Source organism: Triturus cristatus, chromosome 4_1 (genome assembly GCF_964204655.1).
Source record: "Triturus cristatus chromosome 4_1, aTriCri1.1, whole genome shotgun sequence".
NCBI lineage: Eukaryota > Metazoa > Chordata > Amphibia > Caudata > Salamandridae > Triturus > Triturus cristatus.
In genome coordinates, this window is record NC_140585.1 from 306,244,874 (window position 1) to 306,263,339 (window position 18,466).

Genomic DNA, 18,466 nt, shown 5'->3' on the forward strand with positions numbered 1-18,466 from the left:
ACTGTATGCCGTTTTTTTCCCACTTTCATTCTCCATCTAGGCCCGAATTACAGTTCGGATGCACTGTCCCTGTTTGTGCGGCCGAGTGCGCTATGGGGAAGACTGGTACAGTACGCATGATTACAAAATGTGTGCTGTTCATCAGTGGAGCCGTAAACTTGCGCCTGCACTGTGAACAACACATTAGGAAATGGTGGATCAACTGTTTGGAGCTGCTGGTCTACCTTTCAATATTGGTCATGACTAGGCCTTACTTTGAAGGAGGAACAAGGATTCCCTCGCAGGTGGATGCAGAGTAAAGACAAATGGCTCTCTCATTTGCATAACATGCCCCCATGCAAATAAGGGAACACCGTCTTGTGACTGTGTGCCGACATGCGCCATATTGCAGAAGGGTCTGTACAAACGTCTACAGACCCATCAGTGATGCCATTGTGCCATGAGGACACAAAAGCAGACACAAATGCCCGTTGCACCTCAGAGAACTTCATATAATAAAACTCCTGGTCTCTTACCAGCCTATCATCCCTCTGCAGTGGTCGAAGTGGGGGAAAAAAAGTAGGGGAACTGTGGGCGGGGAATCAGAGGGCGGGAATAACCCGATTATTGGGTCAGTGGGCAGAGTTAGAGGTGTGGCCAGGATTGGCAAAACATCCCAATCTTTAGTATTTGTTTGGCATTTCACTGACCAGTTACAGCTTATTATGTTTTGTAATTCAACCAATGGATACACATGATTATTTAACGATTAATATGAGTTATTGACATTAAAATAAATTCACAAAGAGGGATATGTTTCTAATCACAGAATGTCCCAAATATGCTTAAAAATGGAAGCACAAGCCATTTATTTCTTAGCCATGTATTTTCTGCCGTCAGCAATATACACAGCGGCAATCAATTTTACGTCTGTAAATCACTGTATAGGAAATGTTACATAAGACAAAGGACTACAAGATGTAGGAGTCACATGACAACCATATTAGTAGGCAGTATAGTTTAATAGTGATTGATCTGGAGAAACACAAACTCAGAATTTAAAACTTAATACCATGATCTCTTTAATAATCATTATTGATTTCTATCCTAATGAACACTTTTTGCAACATCAGGATAATCAAAGGCTTAGGGAAAAAAACAAAGCTCTAGTTTATACCTTGCAGTTTGTATGCAGCTCTAAGATGAAAGTTAATAGCTCACTGTTCTTTGTTAGGATTTTAACTTATAAACTGCAAGTAACAAAAGGATCTTACTGACAAAAGCAGTAACCCACTGACCTATTTACAATATGTGCACTTTGTGATGGGCATGGTACATTTTCTTTGCAGCAGGCACATTAACCCTCTGCGCTATCTTTCCCTGAGTCAAAACTTCCACTAGACAAAACTCCGATCTCTCTCTAAGAAGAAGTTTATTCGCCGGAGTTATCATGACATTTTTATTATTGCCGAAAATTGCTGTAGGTCAGGAAGGAGGCAGCAAGGCTTTTAAAACCTTTATTTACAACGCCCCCACTCAAAGTCAGCACCCGTTGCAGTCACACCGGTCGCACCACCCTTGAGCCAGCTCTTCTCAGGGGTCCTGTGACCTCAGTGACAGTCACTGCTGCTCTAGGGTCTGCTACTTCGTAGGCCTGCCCGCAAGACTGGAGGTGAACTTCAGTATGCATTGTGGTGGGCAAGCCTTCAAGGTGAACCCACACTTGCCACTGCTAGGGTTCACCTACTGGTGCTAAGACACCAGGGCTTTTCCGGTTTTGCAGGGCCTTCTAAGGTCTAGCATGGCAATGTGCTCCCTCGGGAGAGTGGTCTGGGGGACTGTTCATGAAGGCTGAACCTGGTTCCCTAGTTCTAAATTCGGCAGCTCTACCCCCAGTGCTACATCCACTCCCTCACTGAAAACCATACTGCCCCACTGAGAGAACTTCACACTGCCTTCAACTACAATCCAATTTGACCTGCTATAAACAACTGGATGCGACTCAATTCAAATTACGCACTCGGCAAAAGCAATATGTTGCCTAAAGGAAGAAGTAAACAATATAAACTATAGAGAGTCCCTGTACGTAATGATAACGGGGTAAGTAAGCAGGGAGTAAACAGTTCAAAATACAAACAGAGAAAGAACCCCTTAATAAAAGGATAACATGTCCAGTACCTCAGAAGAAAATAAAAAAGAGAATTTTTTATGACATTTACTTCATTTTTTATTATAAAAATATAGAATTTTTAGTCAATTTTTCTTTTTTCAAACACATTATTCAGAAAGATTTTTTTGTGTTATTCAACAATACTCATTTTTAGCCAGCTATTCATCAGGCTACAGTCAGCGAGGCAATATAATTTACAGAAAAGCAAACAAAGCATATAATCAATGACAATCAGTGTAATAAATTACAATATCTGTCTGGTTGAACGGCAGCCTTCCACATACACAGCCTTACAGACTATGGTGCCCATGAATCCGCCCTGTTCTTGAAGGCAAGCTCATGGTTTCTATCCTAGCTGGAAGGATTGCACATGGTGCACCTCCTCCCAGGGTCCACTGGTCTCCCTCCTTACTGCATGGTGCCCTACTAGCCACGCCCACCCCTTCTTATTGATGTTTCAACAAAACATCAAGGCCCAATAGTGTAGCCTGTCTCTTCTCTTAAGAGGGAACATCGATCCTAGGCAAATGTTACAATCTGTTCTAGAAATGAGACTCCCATGCCAGATACAATCAAGCTCTCCGTGCGAGACAATGGGGAGTGGCAGGCTATATATAGCATTAAAAAGAATCCCCATGGACAGTTCTGGAGGATGAGGAAATGTTGTTAGGATTATCGGTGAAGGACAGACGATAAGTGGGTGATGGAGGGCAGCCATCTCTAGCAGGCCCAGCCCTAGCAGCGGTGCGGCCTAGAAAACCGCAGCGGCTGCAGATCAGTCTGAGGGAGAATACATTAGCCTGATAATAATGTTTCCTGAAGACAGTGCCATCTACAGACCACATAATGGCAAATATTGATTTAAATACAAAATACAAAAGAGCTTTTCAGTATTCCATTTAAAGATACTATTGTTGTAGAGGCTTTCAGTGGCAGGTTCATTTGCAAAGCTTCAACAATAAAAGCACAAGGAACTGATTGTAGCTGTGCAATCCTACCCCAAGGACCTATAAAAGATTTTGGGGGACCTGGACCAAATGTATTTTGGGGGCCCCTGTTCGGAACAGCTTTAATTTTACGCTCCAGTTTCAGCTCTTTCATGCCCTATGTAGCCAGGGCACTGACAGTGCATAGGCTCAATGGTCCAAATTCTCAATGTCTTTACATCTAATATTCAGGGATATTGATGCCTGCTTTCGGTATTCTAACACAGTAGCAGGTCACCAACATTACTGCAAATAATATCTGTGACACCCTCCCATTTCTCATATGTAAGGTCCTGTTTTGATCTAAAAGAAACTTGTTTATGAATGTTACATGAAACATAAAACACAACATTTCTCCGCAAAATGTCTTAATAGACTCTCACACATTACCCACATTAAAAATAAATGAAAGAAATACAGTATTTAAAAGAATCTGTTTAAGAATTATTTAAGGTCATCAGGGCAAGACTCTCTGCAGAACAAAGCCAGCTCTATGAGGGGGTCCTTGAAAGGCTGAGGCCCTGCGCCAGAGCCCACTTTGACCATGCCTTAAAAGGTCCCTGCCATCCCCATCACCCCTGCCTCCTTCCTCACAGCCCCCTCAAGGCCCTACACACCCTCCTCTACTCTAGGTATTTCAACTGCAAAGACATCAATGACCAGAACACAGGAGGAGTACTTTCCAAGAGTTTCCAGCTTTGAAACACCTATTCAAGTGATATGTTGGTTTGCGTGCACTTTCATAGCACACTTCTACAAGCAGCACTTTTACAGCCTCTTTGGCGATGTGCAAAACTCGCTAACCAGAGTCAATACTGGAGCAATAGAGCCTAACATTATTCCCATTACCCCACTCTAATACAATGACAAAGCATATCCAGGGATCTATGCGATTATTGAATGCTATTTGGTGGGAAGATCTCAGCGGCAGTTCTGAGGTCCACTTGGTGGGCTAGAAGAGTGAATTAAGAGACCAGAAGTAAACCAAGGACAAGGAATGAAAAGACAAGAACAAAACCTGAAAATGAGAAAGTGCTGCAGTCAATTAAGCTATTGCATATCTGGTGAAATCTGATGGTGCAAGGGAGGGGAAATAATAAACCTGTACGGTAGTTCTAAATAAATTAATTTCAGGATTGGCATATACAGGCTGAGCAGAAAATGGAGGAGTCGTACTTAAAACAAGTTTCACCAGCTTCAGCCGCCAACGTGATCGCTATACGAAGATGTAGGGGTGTGGTGTCCTGTCTGATTCATTGGGGGCATCCCACAATTAGGACAGATTTATTAAACTGACACAATGCATATGTATATTTATATTGGGAAGAGGTGTGGCGCAGCGGCCAGGGCAGCGACCAGGGCAACTGACTCCAGAACCAGGGGGCTCACGGTTCGATCCCCGGCGCTGGTGGTAGATCAGCCCAGCACCCTGTGACTCTGGACAATAGCTTTGCTTATTCTTCCCGACGGCCCCCAGCGCCTTGACACCCTCTGGTGATTGTTCGCGCTTTACAAATACTGGACATTTACATTTATATGATCACTGATGCAAAATCTCAATAAAGCTTGTTTACAAAAAAAACAAAAAATAATGATCGCTGTACAGAACTTTTTGCTTATCCGCTATTCATCACTTATCTGGGACCAACATTTTGCCGTCCCTGCACTCCCACTCTTCAATATCGGTTTTGGTGCCCACAACGAACGCTATGTGGCATGCTAAGATTAACTATCCAAATTATTTTTGGGACATTCCTCTGCCGCCTCGTACCTTGCGCCATCCATATCTGCTCCGGTTTCTAAAAACTGAGCGGTTTGTGACATGCTAAGGTTTCCTAAAAAATCTTTGATAAGCTTCATGTTGCTTCTGAATGTTACATTTTTGGCTGTACTTTGCTGTTCACAGCTATGAAGATTATCATTCTGTTAAAAAGTTAACTTCAATATTATGAAGTAGGCTTATCCCTACTTCACGCTTACACTTTTTCTTTTCCCGTCTTACCGCTAACTACCTGCCTTAACAATGATCACCGCACCTCCTTTGCCGTAAGCATTCAATCAACAGTGTCTTGCATCGATCTTTGCTGCTAAGCACCTACTAACAATGTCCGCTTCTCCTCCTTTGCTGCTAAGTTTCGATCAATAACCCTAGCCCGCCTAACACTTTAGCTCTCAAGGTTTCAACTAACGCCGTGGGAATTGGGCGGCTCCGTCTACTGAGTCTACAATGGATTCCTATGTCCTGTTCCAAACTGGCTGGCTTGACTTTGCACAAACAAGATGCCCCTTACTCCTGTAAGGGTCCAACCTATTCCCTCGGGAGCCTGGCGGCCATTTTAACGTGTTTATAATACACTATAATGTCTTGTTTTAAACTGATCATTTTGCATTTGGTTTAATGCGACACACTTGGTAAAGGTTTTAATTAACTTTACAAAAAACATACATTGCAAACTATAACAAGGAAATTATCTAATCTTGCTGAACCAACAAGTTAGATTTTGAAGAAGCAACTATGCAAAATTAAAATCTTGCCTGCAAAGCATGTTAATTTACACAACTTTGAGTGAAATGTCTATTAAAAAAACAAAACAGGCAATTTTCCCACAAAACCTTTTTTCTTGGGTGAATTCTACCGCAAAAATAAAGATCTGGTGGTTTTTCTCTCACACAATTTACTGTTTGCAAGATTTTTCATCTGCACTATATTAAAAACATTGTGAACTTTATGGATCTGGTAAGTTAAAAATAAAATCACCAATTTGACACTCATCCGCTTTGACTGAAAAACAAACTTACATTTGAGGACACCACAAAAATGTTTCACAACATAAAAAGTATCTTTAACACACACAAAACACTTGCCTGATTGCCAAAAGAGGGAAAATGCCTCTACAGAATAAATGTTTTAGCAGAAACTGAACCTCATTTAGGGCTATACTACCAAATATAGTGACCATCTTATTTGAACTCTCAGTGTGCATTTTGCGCTACATAATGGCACAATCATAAGCTTGTGTAGTTCATGTTCCTTGATGATGCCACACTAAAGTATGTGTGACCCATATTCTTGAGTATGATGACATTATAGAACTGGTGTAGTCCAGTTTCCTTTTGCACGGATAATCACAGCAGACTTGGTTCAGTTCACATTAATTGATAGTGGCATTCTTCAAATTCATAGGTGAAACCCATTATAGAATTTAATTATTCCCCTCTCATAAATTCCACCCTTCTCGAGCTCGTTTGTGTCCCATTAATGGGTAGCACCTTCTAGAGTTCACTTGGCTCTTATTCGTCGATGGTACTACCATGGAGCGTATGTGGTTAACATTCATAAGTGACACCATTCTAGAGTTTATGACGTTACTCTGCAGATAAGGTGCTATCCATGGGATGATGTACTTCACACTCATTGATGGCACCGATTCACTGCTTGTCTAGTGAATAAATAAACATCTGGTGAAAATACTAAGTTCATGTGGTTAAATTTGCATATATAGGGTACTTCATTTTAGAGATTGTGCAGGTGACATTCATGCACTGTAGCATTCCTCGTAATCCTACCTGACAACCTTTGAAGCGTTTGCTCAATTAATGTACAACAAACACTGCCTATAATACTATAGCCTGCAGGGTTTACATTAATAAATGACACCTCTGTCTTGTATGTACATTCTACATTAATATATGAAAATGTTCTGAAGCTTGTGATGCAATTCTATAGAGTGCCTGGTTCAAGTTAATTCAGCTTGTAATGGACTAATTCACAACTCCATTCCTTATATTCTAAGATGACGCTGTGCAAGAGTTTGCAGGTTACTTTCATAGATTGTGAAAGTCTAGAGTTTGTCGAGTCATGGGCAAAGCCATGTTCAGGGCTGTGCAATTCGCTTTCATAGAGGACCTAATTATAGAATGCGTAATTCACATTCTTACGTGGCACCATACTAGACTTTGTGAGGTTTACATCCCCAGATGATGTCAATCGAGATTTTGCGTTGTTAACGTTAATACAAAAACTGGAGTTTGTGGGTTCACATTCATAGATGGCACCATTCTGAAATGTATAAGGTTCATGTTCACAGAGGACATTGTTTACGCCTTCCATTTATAGCGGTTGCAATTCTAGAGTTTTTTACGAGATCGCATCCATATATGACATAGTACCGGCTAAGATTTGAAAAGCCTTCCCTCCTTGGCGCAGTAATTCTTTAAGTTTTTCAGTTTCCAAACCTATGATTCCTCTACGTTTTTCTTTTTCTCTTATACGATGGAACTACTTATATTTCAGCCCTTATCAATCGGGGGTCAGATGTGCCGACAATCAATCTGGCATATCATATTCATTATTATATGAGAAGCAGCACATGAGAGGGCCTTAAGGGCCAATGGAAAGGGAAAGGAGTGCGGATTGTGAGGATTACTCAATACACAGTATTTGATAAAATACCCATGTTTTAAAACCTTCAAAACAGAGTGTGAGTTTGAGTGGGCATTTAAAAATCCCAGGTCAAATCTGACATCCACCTTACCATATCCGACCGAAAGCTCCTGTACCCAACTATTTACTAAATAACACATTTATTAGGGGTGTGTAACATCCTATAATCCCCTCTTAACAATGCTTTTCCAAATGAGATCTGTATACACATTTCTGCTGCTAAGAATACTTGATGTTTCCAGCAAGAATGGAAGACTTTCCAGCCTACTTCATACATCAATGTCTCTTGAGCTGTTGTTTCACTAGGCCTGGATAGACCTGCAAAAATATCGAAACATGCAGAAGTAGCTTAAAATAGAGTAGAAATGGAAAACATATGATTGATGATGCGACGTTCATGGTTTGATTTGCCAAAAAAACATTACGTGGGAAATGTGAATACTAAGGACTCAAAGAAGATGATTAATGTGATTGAAATGTTACCTCTGTAAATACTGTCTCGTGCCAGTATCAACAGGAATTCAGTTTTTCCACCAGCTAAATAGTGTCCATTTTTCATCATATTTACTTTTTTGTTTTTTACATGAAAACTCACAAATAAACAGATTAATGACATTTTTCCAGTCTAAACTTAGGTGGCATTAATAAATGGGTGTGGGACATCCAAATGTGTTGTGTTATGTTATATTGATTGGTATAGATTACAAATCACCCAAGAGGGTATATAGGTGCTTGGGCAGGTATGTAGGCGTGAAGTCCCCAGGGTGCTTATACGAAGAGCCAGGTCTTCAGCTTCTTGCAAAACTCAAGAATTGAGGAGGAGACTGATGGCTTCAGGGAGGTCATTCCATGTCTTGGGTGTGATGTAGGAGAATGAGCGACCTGCTTTTACTGATGCGGGGAATCTGTGCGAGTGAGAGTGAAGCAGAGCGCAGGTATCTGGTGGTTTGGGGAAAGTGTATGCAACTGTTTAGGTATTCTGATCCTGTGAAATGTAGGGCTGTGTATGTGTGCATGAGAAGTTGGAATTGGCTGTGCTTCTGAATGAGGAGACAGTGAAGCTTCTTGAGGTGCTGTGTGATGTGAATGCGGTGTGGAAGGTCACGTATGAGTCTTGCAGTGGTGTTCTGGATGGTCTGGAGCCTGTGTAGGTAGTAGATTCTGGTGTAGAGAGTGTTGCTGTAGTCCAGCCTGCTGGTGATGAGTGCTTGCGTGATGGTCGATCTGATGTTCTGAGGCACCCATTTGAAGATCTTTCATAGCATGCATAGGATGTGGAAGCAGGAGGTGCATGCTGCGTTGACTTGAGACATCAAGTTGAGCTTGTCATCTACGATGATCCCCAGATTTCTTGCGTTTTTTTTTTATGTGGGTGTTGGTCTTAGCTCCAACGGCCACTAGGTGGAGTCCCATGGGGAGGTCTTGTAGCCAAAGATCAGTACTTCTGTCTTGTCAGAGTTGAGCTGCAGGCAGGATGAGTTGGGTGTCATCGGTGTAGAGGGTAATGGTGATGTCTTGTGATCGGATGATGCTGGCGAGCGGTGTCATGTATATGTTGAAAAGGGTGGGGATGAGGAATGATACCTGTGGTGCTCCGCATATCAATCTCTTGGTCTCTGATGTGAAGGGCGACAGCCTGACCATTTGGATTCTTCCGATGAGGAGTTTGAGTGCGGATCCTTGTATGCCAATCTCGTGGAGTCTTCTGATGAGGGTGTTATGAGAGACAGTGTCGAAGGCCGCTGAGAAATCGAGCAGGATGAGGGCCGCTATTTCTCCGCAGTCCAGGTTGATTTGAATGTCATCAGTGGCAGCAATGAGTGCTGTTTCAGTGCTGTGGTTCTTTCTGAATCCTGATTGAGTGTTGTCTAACAGATGGTGACGTTAGAGGTTTTCAATGTGAAAATCTACACCATTCACATTTTTCAATATATATGGGTTAATTTCTGAAACATAATTTACTGATGTAAAATAAAGCACCAGCACATGATGCTGGTTAAAAAACCAACCTGTTTCATAGTTGATGAAAGCATATTTTTCACGCATTGAAGGCAAGGTACAAAGAACATGATATGAAATCATTACGATAAGACACTTTTTGGGACGAGCTCTGAGTGTGTCACTGTTATTTACAAGTTATCAGCAGAATATGGGAAGGATCTGGAGATACGCTTGTGCTCATCACAAATATATAATTCCTCTCTTCTGCACGAAATGTGCATGAAATAAGCAGTGGCGCAAAGCAAAGTAATATATCTGTCGCTAAACAAATTGTTATATCTATATCTATGTTACTGCTCAGCCTGCATGAGTGGGGATGAGTGATCACCATTATCTCAGAACAATGAATTTAGTAGTGTAGTTCATCCTCTGTTGTCATTTTGGCCAACAAAAAGGCCTTAGACCAGCAGCATTAGGATAGACTTTTAAAAGTAGTGGCACAAGAGCCTTTTATGCCCGATACAATGAGTCCAGATTTAATAATAACGTGTTTGAGACCACTCACGTCCACTTGTCAGATCAGATCTCACAAGTCGCAACAAACATGAAAAATATAAATAAGACCAAGTGCTGAGTCCTGTCACCAGAAATGTGTTTTTACATTTCGGGCACTGAAGTCACAGGGGTTATTCCAAGGCACATACATATATAGAGCATGTCACTGGTGGCATAGAAGACAGGTTCCTGGTTACCCTGCATGATGACAAAGTAACATAGAAGCAATTCTGTACGTTAGAGATGATATCACTATTGGATCTAAGTTACCCTGAGCGAGATTATCAAAGGGAACAGAATAAATTCAAGCAAAATATGACAGATGAAAATGGGAACCTCTGCCGCTGCTAAAAAAGCACATTAGTACAAGTCCTACAAGTACCCTTGGTGGTACAAATTGTTCATGCGTTGTGCAAGTTGTGCATGTTTGCTTCAAAGTGCTCTAGAGCATGAGTTTTTTAGGAGGTTTCTTCACAGGCACCATGCCACTGTTCAAGTTGCTCCCTGGATCTCTCGCTGCAGCAAATACTCATGGGCACAAATCGACACACATCAATTTTCAACGTCTTCACCCCCGGTGACTCATCAGTTCATGGCGTAAGTGCTGATTACAGATGTAAGCGATTCATTAGATGCAGTGGAATAGTTTAGCATTGGATCTAAGTCTATTGGATAACACAATATAATTTTGTGAGCCAGGCCATGTCTGTTGTAGGAGTCTACACAGGTTAAAAGATATGGAAAGGGGCTGACCCATGTGGCACCCCTCTTTTCACCTCCACACTGCCTCATTTGCCTTCGCTCTGCTAAGAAGGGCCTACTGCAGGCTTAAAATGTACCTTTAGTACCCAATCCATCCTCCAGGCAATCGCCAAGTTCCTTTAGATCGAGTGTATGAACAGGTGACGACTGATCTAACAGAATCAATGCTGAAGGCCGCTCAACATACAACAAACTGAGCAATCCACAGCGGCAAAAGAGTACTGATGGCTCGGAAGCCAGCACAGTTATCTGGCAACCTAACTTTTTATTTAGATTTAATGGATAATCTCCAGTGCTATTACTTTATACTGGATGGGAATTCTAAATCTGAGATTTCGTAGATGAAAACTTGGCTATCTCTGGGCACCGATTGAGCAAACTTATACTATGCGCGTACAGTCCTGTGTACCGCTAATGCAGGAGTCAACTAATATAGTGATACAAATGTCCCATTTGTGTAGAAGTACAATATGAGAATAAAATACATTCCTAACTTTAGTTCAGACATAGAACACTAATAAAGCGTCCCTCAGAAGATACAGAACTAATGAGATCTTCAAAAGGGTAGATCTTCCTAAGATACCCTGATGTAGGAGCGACAATAGAGCATGCTTTGAAGAGGACAAAGTAGCAGAGCTCACTGTTTCGAGGTTTATCATCGTCCAAGCCTTCATCCTCGTTCTCCGGGTCGATGTCTTCTGCCTGGGTGATCCAGTCCAAGTAGCCCTTCAGGTCCTCCTCCAGCTGCTGCTTCTCTCTCAGCTTCTGGAAATCTCCCCGGGCCTTGGCCTTTTCCCTCTCTTTGGAAAACTCTCTGGAAGGAGGAGCGAGGTATGAAGGAGGTGGGTGGAAGGGCAGGGAAAATGGACAAACAGCTGATTACTGTACTTAATCGGATAGCACTGCAAGCACATATGAGAGCGAACTGGAGCATTTATCAGCAAAAGTCAGTATATTACTTTAATTCAACAAGGCGGCTGAAGACAAAAAATACTACATGGTCTACGATGGAGGGTTTGCCGAGCCATGGCTCATGGACAATACACCGGGACATGTTGAGATCTGGGCTCGGAGAGCAAATAGTTTGAGGACCAGTGTTGAGTGTGAAAAAGGGAATGGGATACACTAAAATCAGAGGCATTGGCTGCACATGCCTCATCAACATGCCTTGTCTACCTCTGCAAGAAGATCTCCCTTAAGGACCCACCAGTTCCTCAGCATGTCACCCATCTGCAGCGCAACACGCTTACAGCCAAAGTCATCAGCCGATGCGACAGGCACATTTCCAATCAGCCACCAAGTTCTTGAAAAATCTTTACCTACACATTAAAGTCTAAATCAGCGTTGTCAGCTTCAGGGAAGCCCTCCCACCGTCCTCTTTTCACTCCCCCTACACAAAAAACACATCTTCACTTTTAAGCAAGCAACCTTACACAAACACTGCTGGTGTGGCACACTGAGATCACCTAGCATACAAAACAATGAACAGCACATATGTTCCAGTCTTCTGGTGCGTGGATTCTGTTCAGATCCTAACTAGTCGACCATGCTGTCCAATGGCAGGCACGGTCACTGAGTAAACACAACCATAATCTTTAATTATTTTTTTTCTGTGTGCTTTCCCGGTTGCTTTCACTTTTATGGTGGTACCAAGTTCTTTAAGAGGGGAGACTACAGACAGATAGTAAGAACAATGCACGAGTATGGTGAACGCGCTGTGATTGGTTGGTTTAGAGAGCTAACTTCTATCTACAATAAATGTTCATTGAAATCATAACTAGTACACAACCCCTACTCCACTAACTATGTATGACTTGTTTTTGCGCTGAAAACCTGTACTGAGTGCCTAATGAGCTAGTGGGCATTTATATGAGCCATGTAAGGGTGTGTTATGAAGTGACTGCTTAGAAATGTGCTACATTTAACTTCTAGACCTAGTCCGTATGCATGTGGTTCCTCTTATTACATATATTATTCATTACATTTTACAGACAGCTTGACATAGAACCTTTCATTAGCCTTGCAGTATGGTTAGTGGAGCACCCGATACATCTAGACACCCACACCCACTTGGTTTGTTTATATGTGCAAACGCTGACCCCATCATGAAGCCACCTACTGAGATAATCCACGACCTGCAGCCAATAGGCAGAGACTCAGTGATCTGAGGACAGAGAGGACAATGTCACAAAGTCAAGACTCACACATACACCTTAGGCCTGAACACACAGTCAATGGGACTAGGGCAACACTGCCATGAAGACAGGGGTCACACTGCACAGTCGGCGAGGAGATGCTCACACGATTAATTTGTACCGGTGACTGGATGAGGCCGGTACCAGAACTCATTTCTGGTGACCAGAGACCATCAGATAGAATTTTTACACAGGTGAAGAGGGAAAAAATGTGACAGAAAAGGGAGACACATAAGAATGAGAAGGATGGAAAAAAAGCTATGAAAACTGAAAGACTTGGGAAAGATTGGAGGAAAAAGAACCACCAGGAGTGAGATAAAGGGAAAAGAAGTGAAATAAAGCCACGAGGTGAGGAGGAATCAAGGCTAGGCAGTCTTGGCGTTCGGCAACCACAGCACCATGGTCCACCATGGCAACGTTGGTGGAAGGCTCCCAAGTTCCAAGGAAAAACGATGCCCTTTTTTTTGTTTTGCAGATTAAATACTTCCCTCCACTCCTCTCCTTTGCAATAACTTCTCAGCAGCAGAATACTTTATGCACCAAGACAGACAACAGAGACAAGAGAATGCTGAAATAGTAAATATTGCAGTATACAAAAAACTCAAAGCTTTACAATAAAGCACTCATCATAAAACTATTAAACTTATTATATTGAGGCCGAGATTGCGGAATTGGAGGGTGACCTGGGGAACGGGGTAACAGACGCCAAGTTACATGTTCTGCAGTTAAAGCAGGCGGCCTACCGGGCCCTCGTCACGGAGGCGGCTAGGGGCCTTGGTAGAGAGCAGCAGGGGCGCTTGTATGATGTGGGTGATAAGGCCGGTAAATTGATTGCGTGGTTGGATAAGAGAGAGAGAGCGAGCCGAGTGGTGCCTTTGATTGAGAGTGTGGATGGTGCGTGTGCCACGGAGCCGGAAGCCATTGTCTCCTGTTTCGCGGATTATTTCCGCGGAGTCTACTCCCCTGCTTCTCCCTGCTCGGAGGCGGACTCCCGTGCCCTGCTTCGGGATATTGCACTCCCCTCCCTTACGGCGGAAGACAGAGATTCGCTGGACGTCCCTCCCACCTCGGACGAAATTGCCTCGGCTATTCGCTCGATTTCATCCGGCAAGGCCATGGGCCCCAATGGCATTCCCATTGAGCTATATAAGTTACGCCCGGATGTGCTGGCACCCCACCTGCGTGCGATGTTCCTCGCGGCCCACTCGCAGGGCTCCCTCCCGCCGGACCAGCGTCTGGCCACAATTGTGGTAATCCACAAGGAGGGGAAGCCCCGTGAACGGGTCACATCCTATCGGCCGATTTCGCTTTTGAACGCGGAGCCCAAAATCCTCGCCAAGGTGTTGGCTAACCGGTTGGTTGGCGTGGTGGGCGATTTGGTCCATCAAGACCAATCGGGCTTTATCCCACACCGCAACACGGCTCTTAATCTACGGCGCTTGCACGGCGTGCTTGCGCGTGTCCCATTTGTGCGGGAGCCAGCCATCTTGGCGTCCTTGGACGCCACCATGGCGTTTGATACGCTCGAATGGCCATATCTCTGGGCGATGCTCGCGAAGTTTGGGTTCGGCCCGGGTTTCATCAGCTGGGTCAAATTACTATATTCGGGCCCGATGGCGCAGGTGGTGGTGAACGGGCGTGTGTCGACCCCGTTCGCGCTGGGGCGGGGCACGCGACAGGGTTGTCCCCTGTCGCCTCTTCTGTTCGCCCTGGCCCTGGAGCCCCTGGCGGAGTGGCTGCGGTGGCACCCTTCCATCCGTGGTCTCCGCTGGACCCCCGAGCACGAGGACCGCGTGTCCCTCTACGCGGACGATATCCTTTTGTATCTCGCCTCCCCGCGCAAGTCCCTGATCGTCCTAGTTGATGTTTTGCGCTCCTTCGGTCGCAACTCAGGCCTAGTCATTAACTGGGCGAAATCCTGCGTCTACGTGCTTTCCGGGGAGGCTCCGGTCCTGCCGCGGGACTGCCCGATCCAGATTGCCTCCCAGGGTTTCCGGTACTTGGGTATATATATCACTCTTGACCCGGAGGCCCGCTATGAGCGGAATCTGCTGCCCCCTCTCCAGCGTTTGAAGGAGGATGTGGTGCGCTGGCGGCGTCTCCCGCTCTCGCCGCTCGGTCGAGCGGCCTTGTTTAAAATGATGTCCTTGCCGCGCTTCCTCTACGCCCTCCAGAACACTATGGACATGGTCCCGGCACGCTACTTTCGTGAGGTGGAGGGCCTTCAGCGGCGCCTGTTCTGGGACGGGAGGCCGCGTATTGCTCTGGCTAAACTGACGCTCCCGTGGTACGATGGAGGGGTCGCCCTCCCGGACATTAAACGGTATTACTGGGCCTCCCAGCTAGCTGCAATTAATCATGGCCTTTACGGGCCCGCCCTGAACCCGGCATTCGAGATGGATAAGATGCTCCTGCCCGGTGGCGATTACAATCGAGCGCTGTACTCTGGCGCGCCTGACTCCCGTCTGACGGGACCGACGCGTGTAATGGTGCGGGTTTGGCACGCGGCTAATGCAGCTATGGGGTGGAAGGACCGTTTGACCCGGGCGTCTCCACTGTATGCCTCTGAGAGACTGGGCTCCCTGTGGACATCGAAGGGCTTCGAGAAGTGGGACACGATCGGAATCAGCACAGTGGGGGATCTCTGGACGAGGGGGGGATTCAAAACTTTTGAGACGCTGCAGGCGGAGTTCCAGCTGCAGGGCAGTGAGTACTTTCGGTACCTGCAGGTCCGCCATGCGCTGGGCTCCGTCTTCCCGGATGTTGCATCCATTCCGGAGTCTTCCCCCCTGGAGGACAGAGTGCTGGATGGCCATGTCCCGGACAGCACGATCTCCCTCATATACAAGAAGCTGATTAATGATAGATCGTGCCTGTTAACTAGTCTACGCGAGGCTTGGGTGGCCGACGGGCTGGAGCTGGACGACGAGGATTGGATGTCCGCGGTGGCCTCTCCGAAAGAGGTGGCCATCCCGGCTCGCCTTCGTTTCGTCCAGCTCAAGATTCTTCACCGGGTCTACGTGACGGGGCCGAGGCTTCTACGTATGGGTTTTGCCGTGGACGGACTGTGTAAGCGTGGCTGTGGTGCGTTGGCGACTTTTATGCATATACTGTGGGAGTGCCCGAAGGTGGAGCGATTCTGGCGTGGTGTGCATGAGGTCCTGCGTGTGATCACGCGTGTAGCGCTGCTGCCCGAAGCGAGGAGGTGCTTGTTGAATGTATGGGAACCGAATGACTACTCGGTTCCGCAGACGCGGTGGGCGACTCTGGGATACATGATAGCGAAACGTGATATTGCTCAATTGTGGGGATCCCAGAGGCCCCCTGCGGTGTCGGCCTGGAAAGAGCACATGGATTGGTGTATGTTCCGTGAAAGGGTGGTGTATGTGGCGAGGGGTAAGCCTGGGGCGTGGGTGAAAATCTGGGGCCCCTGGAACGCCTACCGTGGGGGCATTTGTGAGCCACCACAGCTGCCGGCTGCCTCGCCTGCTCCGTCTCCCTAGCTGGACCCTCTTGCTCGGCCGCGGGCACGCGGCCCCCCAGTCCTTGATCTCCTCCCATCCCCCTCTTCAGATCTTTCCTGCCAGTCTGGATCCCCCACTATGGAGCAAGTGTTGTCATCTTGAATCTCGGGTTGCCTTGCGGTTGTGGTTTTTTGTTGATGTTGTTAGTCCTTAAAATGAAACCGTACTCTGTGGCAGGACGCCGTGAGGCCTGCACCGTTGATTACTCCTGTGTTTCTACTGTACACCGCTGAGAGACCTTTACTGTCTGTATGTACTATATTTGTGATGCTTTAGCGGCCGGCCGTGCGGTTGTAGGCCCATACCTGTAACCTTTTTATGGATGCAATAAACGGTTTCAAAAAAAAAAAAAAAAAAAAAAAAAAACTTATTATATTATGCTGCTGCTGATTTACATTGCAGCAACATGACACCATAAATCTTCGTTGCTCTTTGCATAACAGTTTTTATTAAAATGTTTATATTTCTATATGTCCCGCAACATTTTTGTGAATGATGCAAGAAAAGGACTCACTACATCATTTTACACATCTGGTCCAATGGTCGCATTATGGCTATGGCGCGCTGTCCCACTCTGCGACATGGCACAAACTTAAGACTGCCTGGTGCAAATGCGCTGTTCCTGGTGTAGACGCAAACTTGTTTCTGCACTCACTCAGAGCAGCGCATTATTGAAAGACAGACGTCTCTTTGAAACCACGGATCTGCCTTTCACTGTCTAGGCAGCAACTGTCCTGGCAGAGAGCCTCCTGCGAGTGAGTGGCTGCACCCACCTACACAGGGATGCCTGGATGGGGAATGGGGCCGTGACGTCGCCCTTGCTGCCTTCCACAGGGCACCCTCGGGAGGGGGCACTGTTTGTGACACTTGGTCAATGCACTTCCTGACAGCCTCTTTGCTTCTGCGCCTGCACCTGTAATATGGCGCGGCTGCAAGCCGGGACAATGACTCCCTCATTGCAGAAGGTCACACACCCACGCCAACGAGGAAATGCACCCTCGGGATTGCGCTGCCACACATTTAGCGAGGGGGTGATCTGTATGACAGAAGGGGCAAATGCCATTGGTCCCTTGAGTATTGCCAAAGTTCCCCGGACAAGCAAAAAGCAGGCACACGTGCCCTCGCGCCCCCCAGGGCCCTTTCTATAATTTGAACGCAATTGTCTGCCCTGAAGGATGATCTGTGTTTGGCAAGGGAAGCTCTACCCTCGCCATTCACTACTCCTAATGCTGCTGGGCAGACGAGGTGAACAAGCCTGACAGTGCTCAACGTCCCATGTGAGGCAAACATTAATGGGTATGGAAGCCATAAACACTAACAGACAGCGTAAAAGAAACACCAAGATGCCAACTCCAAGTGAACTTCAAATCTATGGAGCCACTGGAGCGTCGTTAGAACTCACATGCAGTGCTTAATTTGATAGAAAATAAAAAGTAAAAAAACACTTCTCGGGCCTAGGTTTTATTTTAGAAACCAAGCGCCTGTGCCAGGTGTGGATACCACCTCAAGCCTCTTTCTTTCCCCACCATACACTTCCTGTCTCTCTATCTCACTCGTGCAGGTTCTTTTTCATTTCCGGTTTCTCCCCTTATCGCTTTCTTCCCATCTTTCCCTTCCTCCTTCCTTCTCTGACTTTATTTCTCTTATCTTGGTCAAAGTATGATGATAAAATTAAGTCCCAGTCTCCAAAGTCTGTGCTGTTGCCTCCTGCACAAATTAAGCACTGGCAGCGGGTCGGAGTAGGAAAATGGGCACACCTAAGCCCTGCCCTGTTGGAAGAGGCATTCTACCTCTGGCTGGCATACTCCAGGTAACACTCATGTCATTGGCTTATTTCTTTCGTTTTTAGTTGAGGAACTCCTTGCCGCTAGGCACGAGGCACAGCATCAGTGTGAAGCCTCAGGCAGAAG

At 45.6% G+C, this 18,466-nt stretch overlaps 1 protein-coding gene across 1 annotated transcript in view; it reads right to left on the minus strand.

Annotated features, from left to right (window-relative positions):
* The window catches only part of CACNA1C (calcium voltage-gated channel subunit alpha1 C), a 2,189,932-nt gene that overhangs the window by 806,613 nt on the left and 1,364,853 nt on the right, over nt 1-18,466 (minus strand). Inside the window, exon 9 of the mRNA XM_085652198.1 lies at nt 11,479-11,651. Coding sequence (XP_085508324.1) covers nt 11,479-11,651 — 173 coding nt within the window. The remainder of the gene's footprint in view (nt 1-11,478; nt 11,652-18,466) is intronic.